The sequence below is a fragment of the Carassius carassius genome, chromosome 12 (assembly GCF_963082965.1).
Source record: "Carassius carassius chromosome 12, fCarCar2.1, whole genome shotgun sequence".
NCBI classification, from domain to species: Eukaryota; Metazoa; Chordata; class Actinopteri; order Cypriniformes; family Cyprinidae; genus Carassius; species Carassius carassius.
Window position 1 is genome coordinate 31,474,885 of NC_081766.1, and position 13,790 is coordinate 31,488,674.

General features: G+C 39.1%; 1 protein-coding gene across 1 annotated transcript in view; it reads right to left on the reverse strand.

The window, feature by feature from the left end:
- Nucleotides 1-13,790, reverse strand: part of kmt2cb (lysine (K)-specific methyltransferase 2Cb) — a 115,093-nt gene that overhangs the window by 86,854 nt on the left and 14,449 nt on the right. The window contains exons 4-5 of the mRNA XM_059564122.1: nucleotides 5,773-5,926; nucleotides 416-601 (exon numbers count right to left, since the gene is read on the reverse strand). Of these exons, the coding sequence (XP_059420105.1) occupies nucleotides 416-601; nucleotides 5,773-5,926 (340 nt within the window). The remainder of the gene's footprint in view (nucleotides 1-415; nucleotides 602-5,772; nucleotides 5,927-13,790) is intronic.

Sequence of the window (13,790 nt, forward strand, 5' to 3'; positions counted from 1 at the left end):
GCATTGCCATTTGGGGAGACGACGCAAAGTTCACTTTAGGACAAATCCTGTGTTTGCTTCACACAAGTCTGTCTCCAGGACATTAAGCAAAAACACACAAATACTAGAGCACTGAGTGCAATATTTAACTGGAATGATCCGTATATTTAAACAGTCTCTGCCTGAAATTTCATCCAGATGAGGGTGATTCAACCAGTGACATCAGATATCAGCGTCCCTCTGCCTGTAACAGGCCTACCATTCAGAAGAGCCCTTACAAACACAGTCAGAGAACACAAACAAGACCAATACCATCCGATCTATTTCACAGGGACTGACCGAGAAGAAAAAAACAGTCGTGAGAGAAGCCCTATTTAGCTACACATCAGAGCCGATATCAAACGACAGCTCCACTCGCCTCAGCCAATCAGCTTACCTCTCTGGGCCCCTCTGCCTCCCTGATTGGCTGGCAGCCCCATTCTTGTCGTCACAGTCGTGGCCCTCCTCTGTGGAGGATTGTGGGAGTGGAGGGTCATATCCGGGTGTGACCCTGAATGGCTTCAGATCCCCCTGACCCAACAGGCTTCGACCAGCACAGTAACAGAAGGCACAGAGCTGTTCGCTGTGAGGAGACCAGAGGAACGCGGTTAGCCAGTGAAACAAGATGGCATGTATTACAGTTCTCTAACGATTTAAAGGAATGTCTCGGATAAATGCAGAATTTTCCTTTAACCCTCAGAGATCTACTGATCCAAAATTGCAACACTTGCAATAAAATAAAGTTATACAAGTTATAAGTTATACAATAAAATACACTTTAGTGTTTAAGAAAAGTACTGTACACACATTTAAAATGTTGTTTAATTTACTAGTAAAAGATGATACATTTTGACATTACTTCTTTCATTTAATTACACCTTTGCATATTTTGTGCTATTTAACAGCAGCTCAAACTTGTATGATAGAAACAAGTGTGGCAGGAAAATATTTACAATTGACCTAAGCCCCGCCCCCTCAGTTAGTGTTACTAATTCAGACAAGCTATCCTGAACATTCAATTGAAATAAACTGAACATTTTTATGACATTTTCAGTTAAATGTGTTCAGAAAGTTGTAAAATTAAATGGACATTATTTTTAGCTGGGGTGGAATTGTGACACTGCAAACCATTTTTAGGAAATTATTAAACATTACTTTAACATGATTAAAAACTCAATACAGGAAACAATCCAAACGCTTCTCACTGTTAACTGAAAGTTGGAGAAAATGCATCCTTCTACATGTTCATTTTGGAATAAGGCCTGACACATTGTTTAATCACACTATGGGTTTCTTTCAAATGTATTAAAAAATTTGAAAAATGAAAATAAAAACAGTTTGTATCAGTTTGTAATCTTGTATCACTATTATAAGAGACTGCCAACAACATTTTATCACATTATGGTTCATTTCCATAAAATTAAACGAACATAAAATAAAAAAGAAATGCACAGATGCTCCAAGGACTTACATTACAAAAGAGCACATGTGAGGGAAAATACGGCATGGAAAGGGTGGGTCAGAAATATTTATGGGCGGGGCTTATTAACTCTTTCCCTGCCAGCGGGTTTTTTATTTTATTTTATTTTATTAATTTATACAAAAACACAAATTCTGTCATCAATTACTCACCTTCATGCCATTCCAAACTCATAAGAACACACTTGGCCATGAGAGCAATTAAAAACATAATTTCCTCATTACCTTCTCCTGGAAAGTTACCAGGACAAAGCCGCACAGCGTCCATCATCCCATTAGATGTTCTTACAACATAAATCTCTTATTTCTGCTAATATAGTAGTTGCAAATAAATATGCATTTGTAATTACGTTTTCTATGTAATTATGCACCATTTTACCTTTGTAACCCTCACTTATAGACTTCTGGAAGGGCCCTTCTTGAAGGGATTCACTTGTTCACTTTAATTAGGAACGCTCAACAAATGACGCCTCCTTCAAGGGTGCAAATGCTACTTTAAATTCTTGAACTGCTACACTCAAAGGAGAAGCACGTAGGTTGTGAAACCAACGTTTATACTACTAATAAGTATGTGGGAGTGTTAGAATTCACACATGCTGTGTCTTTTATTTTCACGCTCCCTGAAAATTGGAAAATTTTCAATAATTAAACTAGCACTCCTCACTGGAATAAGAGTGACGGCTTCACGCTAACATATTTAAATACAGCTACACAACATTTAGACACAACTGATTCAACTGAACGGCAATATTATGAGTTACTCCTACTTTAAAGCTTTTAAATAAAGCCATCAGATCTTCATGACAGACAAAAACAAAATTTTTGGAAAACATCCATTTGTGCTACATAAAATCTTTTAGTGATAAATGTGTAAAAACTAAGTATCATTTAATGTATTTGCAAAAAATCTTTGACCTCATACTCTGAATTATCAGTGAGGCTGTTGTGTTGTGTTGTCATCATACGGTTGCCAGTTGGTGCAAAACACAGCATATTTAACTTCATTCATCGTCAAGTGCACTCGTTCCTGTTGGTGTCATCAATCTGGCAACCTGCGTGTCAGTCAATTCTGAGAAGTGGGGGCGAGGTGAAAAAAAAACCTCTCCAATATTTTGAATTTGGACTGCAGTACCTAGTTCAAGCACTCGGTGTCAATCCTACATACAGCACCTTTAAAGAGGAAAACAGTAAATACTGATCCGACATAATCCGACATACTCGAAACCACGATCAGCAGTGCAGTGATTGGCTGGCGGCAAGACAGCAATGTAATGACATTAAATAATTAAAAAAAGACACCTGACGAAAAACTTGACAAATTTCTGATATTTTTATAAGGAAACAGCCAAGCAAACAGACTTCATAAATGTTATAATGGATAAATGAAATGTACACTGTTTTTATTTTTATTACATGATTCCCAATTATTTACATTCGCGATTTATAATATCTGTACAGTCTTTACATTTTAATTTCAATGTAGCAATTAAAAATTCATTTACTTTTATATTTAGATTTGTTACAGGACAGCATTAATGAAAGTTTCTTAAGGGTCGAGATCATGTTATCTGCATCTCCTGCGCTCGGACGGAATCTCAAAATCAACTTACATTTAAATATGGACAGTCACGGAATTTGTCAAAGTTAGCATAAATTAATAAAATCAAATCTCCGTATGGACCAGTATCTGTAAATGTTAAGCCGCAAAAGTTGGTTGAAATCTGAATTCTGCATGTTCTGCACGTCTCTGTGTGAATGAATGAATGGCAGAGACGTGTGGGTTTGTTTACTACATATAGACTGAAGCTCGTGACGCTTGCAGTAATTTCAGCATCTGCCGTCTCAATGAGGACATAAATACATAAACAACATCACCAGAACTGTTCTGCGTCACTTCATAAGCATTTTACCATTGCATTTGAGTAAAACCAGTGTCAATTTGAAGGTAATCACGGCGACCCCTCAAAACAGCTTCTACATTGCGAGTAAATCACTCGCATATGTGAATAAATTTTACTCTGGGTGACTAAATTATGTCTATTGTTAGCCATTGGCTAATCAATTAGATTTTACTTGCCATTGTGTGTGTTCGAGGCTATTATAAGATTGGCGCAGATTTTCACTCGCTGAACACTGACTGAGCGCTTCAAAGTTCTCTTTCCATCAAGCGATCTGTATTTTTCAATTCATCTCAATGGACGCACAGTACACCTGTATTTGCCTCTTTTACTGTCTATGGTATTTGCCAAACTGTAAACTCTGTGTGGAGGCGCACGACTCGCCGTTGCTTTGTTGACAGCGCTGTTTCTCACACATGCAAAGAGAGAGAGCAAGAGTCTTACCACGCTGAATCGACATGCTACATGTAAACTATATTCTTTGTCTTCTCCTGTCAAAATAATGGAGTTCATTTAGAATTATTCATATTTTTCGAACAAGCAGAAGACATACCGGTTTCTCCTGGTAGTGGGCGGACCTAATGCGCAAATGGCAATTTCATTGGCTGGCGCTCATCTATTATACCGTCCCTGTTTTGATTTCAGCAAATCAGTTCCAGACCCAACGCAGACAACGTGATTAATATTCATGAACCAGCAGCTCATCAATCCATAGTGCATTGTATACTGTTAGTATGGTAGTAGAATTAGTAGAAGTATTATCTTTTAATAATAATTAATATGATCTATTACAATATTTTTTTTTTTATACAGAAACCCTCAATGACCAAAAATATCTTAAGCATTACCACCAATCTTAAGTTCAGTTAAAATGACAAATATGCATTCATTAAAAGTAAATTTTTACATAAAGGCATTGTGCTAGAAATATTACTATTATTTAGTAAAATGTATGTGATACTGCTACTACTGTTAATTAAAAATTAATCACACAATATTTCTTCCATGTTTTAATTTTAATAGCAAATCCCCTTTATTTACAAAAAAATAAAATGGTTAAATTTCATAAATTAAAAGAAATTAAATTTGGGAGAAACTGTACTGTTTACTGTTTTTCATAATTATATTATATTACTATATTTAATTATATTACTATATTTACACAATTGTAAATAAGTATAAAGAATGGCATTGGTTTTATTTTTAGTGATAAAAAGTTATTTTTTTTTAATTAGCATATTTTTGTGTTTTGCTTTGGTACCGAATTTGGTACCAAGAACCGTCGATTTTCACTGGTATCGGTACCGAATACTGAAATTTTGGTACCGTGACAACACTAATAGCCGTCATCACTCAAAATAATGCACGACTCTACATTATTTGTATAGCATGTGTGTAAGACTTCAATACAACTATGAAGTAATAATTTCCTCACAAGCAGTACAGTCCATCCTAAAGAGCCCTTAACAGCCTTCCACGGACTGGAGCCTGGGAGAGCTGCGGCCGTGGTGAGTTGACTGTTTGGACAGGGGTTTGTGTGTTTATGTGTGTTTGTGCATGTGTGGCAGGGGAACCTTAAATTTGTAGTGTAACATCAACACTGAGGTCCATTCAGCTGAGAGCATAAACAAACAGACAAGGGGCATGTACATATCTACAAACCCACTGTTTGTATATTTACTGAATACAGTGTATACTACTAATAGCAGTAAGTTACTACTCTATTCTGAACAATGAACAACACAGAAGTAACATGCGATTTTTAACATTTTCACCCATAGCTAATAATGTCAAAAATCATCATTATTTCTGTGTCATATGTCACACTATAAATGTAAGGTCAAATTGAGCACATTGCATTGTGAGATAGAGTACTCAGCAACGTGTCTATACTGCACATTTGGGGAATGTAAACAGAAACTTTTTCTATACTGCACACAGGATGCAACTGCAGTTGGCCTCATGTAGCACGTTACTGCTCTTTGTGTGCCTGGAAACACAGTGAACTCTGAGCTGAAGGGCTGTGCCGCACCAGCACTTCTTCCTGGGTTCCTACACTGCAGTCGTCTTTACCCAGAATGCTCTTTTAGCAAGCTGAACAAGTGCCCATCCCCCATGTTAAGAGAGAACGGTAGCCAACAGCAATACATGCAAATGTAGCAATACTTCAGCACACGTGTGCTAACGGGCATTCATCATCTGACCTTCCATTTTGAGATTTTGGTAGAAAGGCTCAATTCATTCAAAAAGACTTAAAACACGAAGCCATTCACAAATGTTCACACACGCACGCACACACACACACACACACACATCTGCATGCACACACTTCCCACGCTGGCGGTGACTCAGCCTGGCGAGAGGATGCTGCTCTGACCTGCTTTTAGCTTCTCCAGAGGCTGATGATGTTTGTGCCGCCCCCGTCTCAGGGCTCGCAGGAAGAGGGGATGATGACTGCTCCTCTTCCTCCCCCTCTGCTGAAACTGCCACGGCAGAGGCGTCCGCTGTCTCCTCCTGCTCCCCTTTAGTGACTGACGAGAGACACAGAAGGAGACAAACATCCATGTTAATTGCAGCTGCACCAACACACACATTTTAGACAAAACTGATAAGATTAAACCTTAAATGCTTGAGTGTTTCTCCAGCTGTATTCACCTATTTAATAAATTAATTTATAAACTACAGTGATAGTGTAAAATTTGTGTAATTTAAAAATATGTTAATATATATTTTAATGTGATCCATTATATCTACATTGAGAAGGGAAAAAAAGCTGTTAAAAACAAACTTGGCATCATTTATTTACGTTACCAATCATGATTTGCACATCAGTGAGTTCTCAGTTCGAAAAATATGTATTTTATAGGTACAGTGAGTACTTATTGTGTTCATGCTGAATTGCAAAACACTTTTGCTGGTATTAAGGTGGGATACGGGTAAGGTTAGGGACAGATTTGGTCGTTTGGTTGGTTAAAAGGGATAGGTCACCCTAAAAATATTTTTTCAAAAATAAAAAAAGTCCAAAAGACGACCATTGACACCTTGCACAGGGGGGGCAAGACACAAAAGGTCAATGCAAAATAGGCTGGCCGTTCAGAGCTCTGTGTCCACCCTGCACCCTGGAGAGGATTGTGAAATAAAAACCATTAATAAATGGGGGGGGACTCACAAAGAGTGGACTGCAGCTGGAGTCAGTGCTTCAAGAACCACTACGCACAGACGTATGCAAGACATGGGTTTCAGCTGTCGCATTCCTTATGTCAAGCCACTCTTGAACAACAGACAGCGTCAGAAGCGTCTCGCTTCAAAATAGACTGGACTGCTGCTGAGTGGTCCAAAGTTATGTGCTCTGATGAAAGTAAATTTTTTCCTTTGGAAATCAGGGTCCCAGAGTCTGGAGGAAGAGAGGAGAGACACACAATCCATGTTGCTTGAGGTCCAGTGTAAAGTTTCCACAGTCAGTGATGGTTTGGGATGCCATGTCATCTGTTGGTGTTGGTCCACTGTTTTCTGAGGTCCAAGGTCAACACAGCTGTATACCAGGAAGTTTTAGAGCACTTCATGCTTCCTGCTGCTGACCAACTTTATGGAGATGCAGATTTCATTTTCCAACAGGACTTGGCACCTGCACACAGTGCCAAAGCTACCAGTACCTGGTTTAAGGACCATGGTATCCCTGTTCTTAATTGGCCATCAAACTCGCCAGACCTTAAATCCATAGAAAATCTATGTGGTATTGTGAAGAGGAAGATGCGATATGCCAGACCCAACAATGCAGAAGAGCTGAAGGCCACTGTCAGAGCAACCTGGGCTCTCATAACACCTGAGCAGTGCCACAGACTGATCGACTCCATGCCACGCCGCATTGCTGCAGTAATTCAGGCAAAAGGAGCCCCAACTAAGTATTGAGTGCTGTACATGCTCATACTTTTCATGTTCATACTTTTCAGTTGGCCAAGATTTCTAAAAATCCTTTCTTTATATTGGTCCTAAGTAATATTCTAACTTTCTGAGATACTGAATTTGGGATTTTCCTTAGTTGTCAGTTATAATCATGAAAATTAAAAGAAATAAACATTTGAAATATATCAGTCTGTGTTTAATGAATGAATATAATATAAAAGTTTCACTTTTTGAATGGAATTAGTAAAATAAATCAACTTTTTGATGATATTCTAATTATATGACCAGCACTGTGTGTGTGTGTGTGTGTGTGTGTATATATATATATATATATATATATATATATATTTTTTTTTTTTTTTTTTTCATTGTGGAGTAATCAAACAGGTGATGCATTTATCAAAAAGACAAGTGGTTATTTTAACCAAAAGGTGAGATTTCCATGTCGGTGTTAAGTGTTGAATCCCTCAAAATTAAAGTCACAGCTAATGAGACTGACAAGCATTAATGGCCTCTGTCTGCGTACCTTTGCCTCAAATAAATTTTCATCCATGAAATGTTTGTTTATTCTGAACAGTGTTAATTGTTTCCAGTGATCCAGTCTTTCAGTTTCAGGGCAGTATTTTTCGTTTTTAAAGATTCCAAATGACATGTGAACAACGGCTGGATTTCTACAATGTCAACAGCAGCCTGCAAAACAAAAGTAAAGAAAGAGCCATGATCTTTCATTTCCCTCATTGATCGCAAACACGTATGTATCCCTTTTGATTTAAGGGGAAATATGCCGAGCAAATGTGCCGTGTGCTAATAAGAGAGAAACTGGGAAAACCATTGCTTCAGAATGTACACAATGTGGACAATTAGAGGTGTGAGTCACCTGTGACTAAGAGCGCCTAGTGAGTCGAGACCTAGTTGTGGTCTTATATAGACCGCACTGAAACCACAGCTGCAGTCAACCACCTCCTGTATTCACCACTGCAGTCTAATCGGATAGAGCTTCAACAGACTACAACAGACACTACAAATTAGGGTCAGTCTGCAAAGAAAACTAGTTGCTGGTGCTTGTTGATGAAGACATCAGTATTAACATTGCTTATGTGTAGGGATGCTCCGATCACGATCGGCAGATCGTTATGCGCATCTCGTCAGTAAAGCCGGTTCTCTAATCAGCGGTTAATTCCATCAGGTGCGTGATTTCACATAGAGCAGCTGTTACTACACAGAGCCGTTGTTAACTGAGAAGATGCGCAAATCCACGTTCATTTTCAGCGTTTATTGGCGCATCTTCTCAGTTAACAACGGCTCTGTGTAGTAACAGCTGCTCTATGTGAAATCACACACCTGATGGAATTAACCGCTGATTAGAGAACCGGCTTTACTGACGAGATGCGCATTAACGATCGGCCGATCGTGATCGGAGCACCCCTACTTATGTGTATGGTGAGGAATCTGAGCTAAAGGAGACACTTCATAATAAGCTTCAACCAGTAGGCTTAATCCCATAACTTTTTACAACAGACATGAATTGATTTCTCAAATTGGAGAGATGTGCCATTACTTTTCCAAGCAATCAGTTATTTCCACTTCGTGGATGATAAAATGGGCGAAAAATTCCCATAGACACTTGGTGTGGACTCTTCAACACTCAATAAACTGAACAGTGACATGCTAAATGCAATAAGAATCCTTTAACATGTGGCAAACAATGTGCTACCAACACCTATAAAATGAACTGCAGAATACTAAAACACTCTAGAAACAGTACGAATGTAGAACACCTTAGCAACTAAACAGCAACATGCTAAAATTACACTAAGAATACCTTAGCATCTAAAAAAACAATATGCTACAAACACTCAGAACACTCTAGAGATGGCAAGAACATACAAGCACTCAGAACATGCTACAAAATGAATAGCAACATCACTTTACTATCGCATGAGGCAACTGACGCTGGTAGGTCATGTGACAATGACAAAATAGTGGATATGAATTTCATGCATACTATCTATAGTATTTCTGCATATATACTTTGCAAAGGAAGTTTTAAAAGTTGTGAAGTTTTAAAACAAATATAGTCCCTATTAGACACTTCGGTTTCAGATGCAAATTAAGAATACCTTTGTGTCTGAATAGCAATATGCTACAAACACCGCAATGTGCTAAATGTTTAGCATCTAAACAGCAATTTGTAAAACACTCTATAATCACCCTAAGAAAAAAACAACCTAGAAACTGAATAACTGAAACACTCAGAAAACCTTTGAGAACTGAAAAGCAATGCCCTGGCAACCATTTGCAACACTCTAGCATTGAGGGTTTCGCACAGACAAACATCACTCACATTTTCTTTAGAAAAAGTAAAAATATAGTTAGAAGAGCACTTGGGGAAAAGAATGAAAAGGCTGACAGCTTCCGCCAAGAACCAGCAAAAAAAAAAAAAGATTAAAATCTTGAGTAGTTCTTGGTACTTAAGGGACTTTCATAATTATGGTGCCGTTTACTTCAATGGTGACCTTGACACAGAGGTTATTTTGGGGGTTCAGGAGGCTAAGCAGTTACTGACAGCATCTTTAATGATGCCAGCTCGTAATATTGACTGCGGGGGTGTTCTACCCGACGAGCTGGATGGCGCCTTGAATGGCAGACACCGCAGTCGGTGTGTGAATGTGTGTGTGAATGGGTGAATGTGAGGCAAAATTGTAAAGCGCTTTGGATGGCCATGTGGTCTGTTGAAAGCGCTATATAAATGCAGTCCATTTACCATTTACCATTTCTAGCCTCTAAGGTGTAAGTGACTTGACTTTCAACGTAAAAAAAAATGTACCTGAAAGTGACTTGACTTTCAACCTCAAAAGCAACCTTAGCTCATCAGTAGTGTCAGGACCATTCACCTATTTATTACTAAAGGTCGACCGATATATCGCCAAGGCCGATATATCGGCCGATAAGTTTTTCTGCTTGGCCGATGTGTTCAAGGCGGGACTTTTGATTTGACGGCGCTCAGAGCGACAGTGCCTGAGCGCACACAGTGCTCACACTCTCTCTCTTGTTCGTTGTCATTAACAGTTCTGTCTAATATGGATAGAAGTCTGTCTAATAAGAAATTAATGTATACAAAAAGTATTAAATTTACTGCTTTTATATTAGGCCTATTAGTAATAGAAAGGCTGCAGTCAGCACTAAGCAAATATCCATTTATATACTTTAAACAAATCTTTGAATGACTAATGAACATTTAAACCTTGTAAACCAGCTGTGAGATGCTGTGAAGTGTGTATCCAGCATGATCACGTGTTTTCTGTGTGACAGTTGGCCCGTGTGAATTGAATGTTTTAAACTTTAAACTCGTGATTTCAAATTATACTGCACTTTATGCATTTGCCCACTGTCATATTTATGTCATTTTCACTGTGTGCTGTATGTAAAATGAGGGTTACCCTGGCTTTATTTGAAAAATATGCACACAAACTTCCCAGAACACTGAGTGCCCTGTTGGTTACAGTGTTAACTTTCTTTTAAATTATATTTGTAATAAATATTTATTTATTTGTGAAAAATACTGTCATCCAAAGTATAAGTATGTTTCTTTTACGCATTTACTTTTTAATCCTTTGTTAAATGATTTAAAATTTCTTAAATATTAACAATAATAATTTTTAAAATCATATCGGCTTTATATCGGCTATCGGTCCCCCTGCTTTCCAAGAAATCGGCATCAGCTGTCAAAAAACACATGTCAGTCGACCACTAGTTATTACAGCTCCATGCAGGCTTCACAGAACCAATGCAGAAACTACTACGATAGGATCCTGCAGCATTGGGGAGTAATTCAAAGTTGTGACACTTGAAGGTGTAATTCACAACTGGCAAAATGGGATTTTAATAAATCTTGTCTATCCATGTAGTAGTGAACACACACACACACACACACACACACACACACACACACACACACACAGCAGTGAACACACACACACACACACACACAGCATTGAACACACACACACAGGGTTCCTACAGGTTTCTTCAAGTTAAATTCAAGTCTTTTTAAGACCATTTATATAAAAAATTAATACCTATTTCACATCCCTTCCAGCAAAGAAAAACTAAATCCTTGAACTTGTGTTCATTTATTTTCCAAATGTGGAATGGGTAAAAGATAAGCCAAGCAGGTGTGAAAAATAAAAACATTTCAGTAGGCCACAAGAAAGTTTGCCAACAATGTTAAGTTGTTTTTAACATTAGCTAGCTACTCATTCCATGCTGGGAATATTGGGGAACTGAGAGACCCCTGAACAATAAACATTGAAAATCAGAACTCAACAATAAATTAAATTAAGAAACACAGTCAATTCCTTGGCTTTTCACTCAGGGCAGCAATCTCTTTATCAAGGACAGCCAGTTCCGTCAAATTCTCTTTTATCGTGACCGTAAGTAAACGTTTTAGCGATGTCAGAGTCAGGGAACATGCATTTGAAAAGCTCTGAGATACCCTCATTTCCATTGTAGGACTTGTGTTTAGTGATTGTGTTAAGAGTCCACAACACCTCGGCTTTCATTGTTGGCGTGGACCCAATAGGGAAGTCGTGGCCTAATGGTTAAAGAGTCGGACTTGCAATTGAAGGGTTGTGAGTTCGAGTCTCGTGACTGCAGGAATTGTGGGTGGGGGGAGTTCATATACAGTGCTGTCTCAACCCTCAATACCACGACTTAGGTGCCCTTGAGCAAGGCATCAAACCCCCAACTGCTCCCCGGGCACCAGAGCATAAATGGCTGCCCACTGCTCCGGGTGTGTGTTCACTAGGGCTGTCAACGAATATTCTAAATTCGAATATGTATTCGAATAGTTTAAAAAAAAACGAATTTCGAAGGTGAAAATTAATATTCGAATAAAAAAAAATGTGGAAAAAAAGGCTCGCGGTAGTAGAGGCGTGTTTGTCTGCTTTGCGAGTGGGCGCTAGCGCGCCTGAGGGTTCAGGGACAGGTCACAGCCTCACAGGAGTCGCGGGAAGTCTCACAGCCTCACTGCTCCCCGGGCGCCGCAACATAAATGGCTGCCCACTGCTCCGGGTGTGTGCTCACAGTGTGTGTGTGTGTTCACTGCTCTGTGTGTGTGCATTTCGGATGGGTTAAATGCAGAGCACAAATTCTGAGTATGGGTCACCATACTTGGCTGAATGTCACTTTCACTTTCACTTTCACTGTCTGGCCCAGCATCACTGCTGAAAGTTGACGCGTCTTCATGGAAGATGCCAGCAAGTGCAGAGCCCAACTCGACCGCAGCAGAGAAAATGAGGTAAAATTGTTGACCCGCGAGATTGTTGTATGCAAGCTATTTACGATACAGTTAGCATACCATTCGACAACTAGCAACATGAGGTCACATCTCAAAAATGTGCACCCAAATGAGCATGGCATAATGTGTGGAACTCCAGCTAAACAGTCACGTCTTGACACTTAACGTTACTTTGCATCGCCCGCCGCAAGCACTTTGTCTGCAACATGACAAGAGGCCATAACGGATCAAATAATTTCGTTCATTTGTAAGGACATGAGACTGATCAGTATCGCGGATGGGGCACGCTTCGGGGAGTTCTGTCAAGCAATGGATCCGAGGTTTGATTATTTATCATTTCATGTCAAGGAAAAGTTCCATGTTTACCACAGCACAGCTCGCTCGGAGCATTCAATGTCAGTTCTATATGCTGTAAAACTTCAATTAATATTAATATTAATAATATTTGTTTCAATCACTGAATGAAGCCTGCTATATTTGGGACAACAGTCGCGACCTTAAATTGCTTGCACAAAAATTTGTTTGTTCATTTAAACCATTATGTGCAGAGAACGTGAGGGTGAGAGAGCGTGAGGTCTGCAGTCTTGGCCATTAGTTGATTTCCTTGTTTTTGTGTAGGTAATACGTTGTCATATATGTTTAAACTTAAATAGACTACCTATACAAGTAGTTATGTCTCTTTGTATTATTTTTGTCTGTTATTGACGTAATGCGCGTCATTGACAACATGTGCCACCAGATGTTCGAATAGTTCGAATATTCGTGTATTTTTTAGAGGGAATATTCGAACATCATTTTTGAGCAATTTTGACAGCCCTAGTGTTCACAGTGTGTGTGTGTGTGTGTTCACTGCTCTGTGTGTGTGCACTTCGGATGGGTTAAATGCAGAGCACGAATTCTGAGTATGGGTCACCATACTTGGCTGAATGTCACTTTCACTTTCAAAAGCTGTGTGCAAATCCACTCTAGTTGCGGTCATAAGCTGGAGGGTCTTCAGCGCTAGCACAAGCTGGCTAACATTGGCTCCTGCTGCCGCTTCAGGCACATTGGTTGAAACACACAGGCGATTGAAGGAGTTTGTTTTTGTCCATTGAGAGCGTTCATGTGCTTGGAAGACTTGGCATGAGCCTTCATTCCCCTTTGTACCTAGCTGAATCCTTTCTTTTTTTGCATATGGTGCAAAAAGCCTCAAA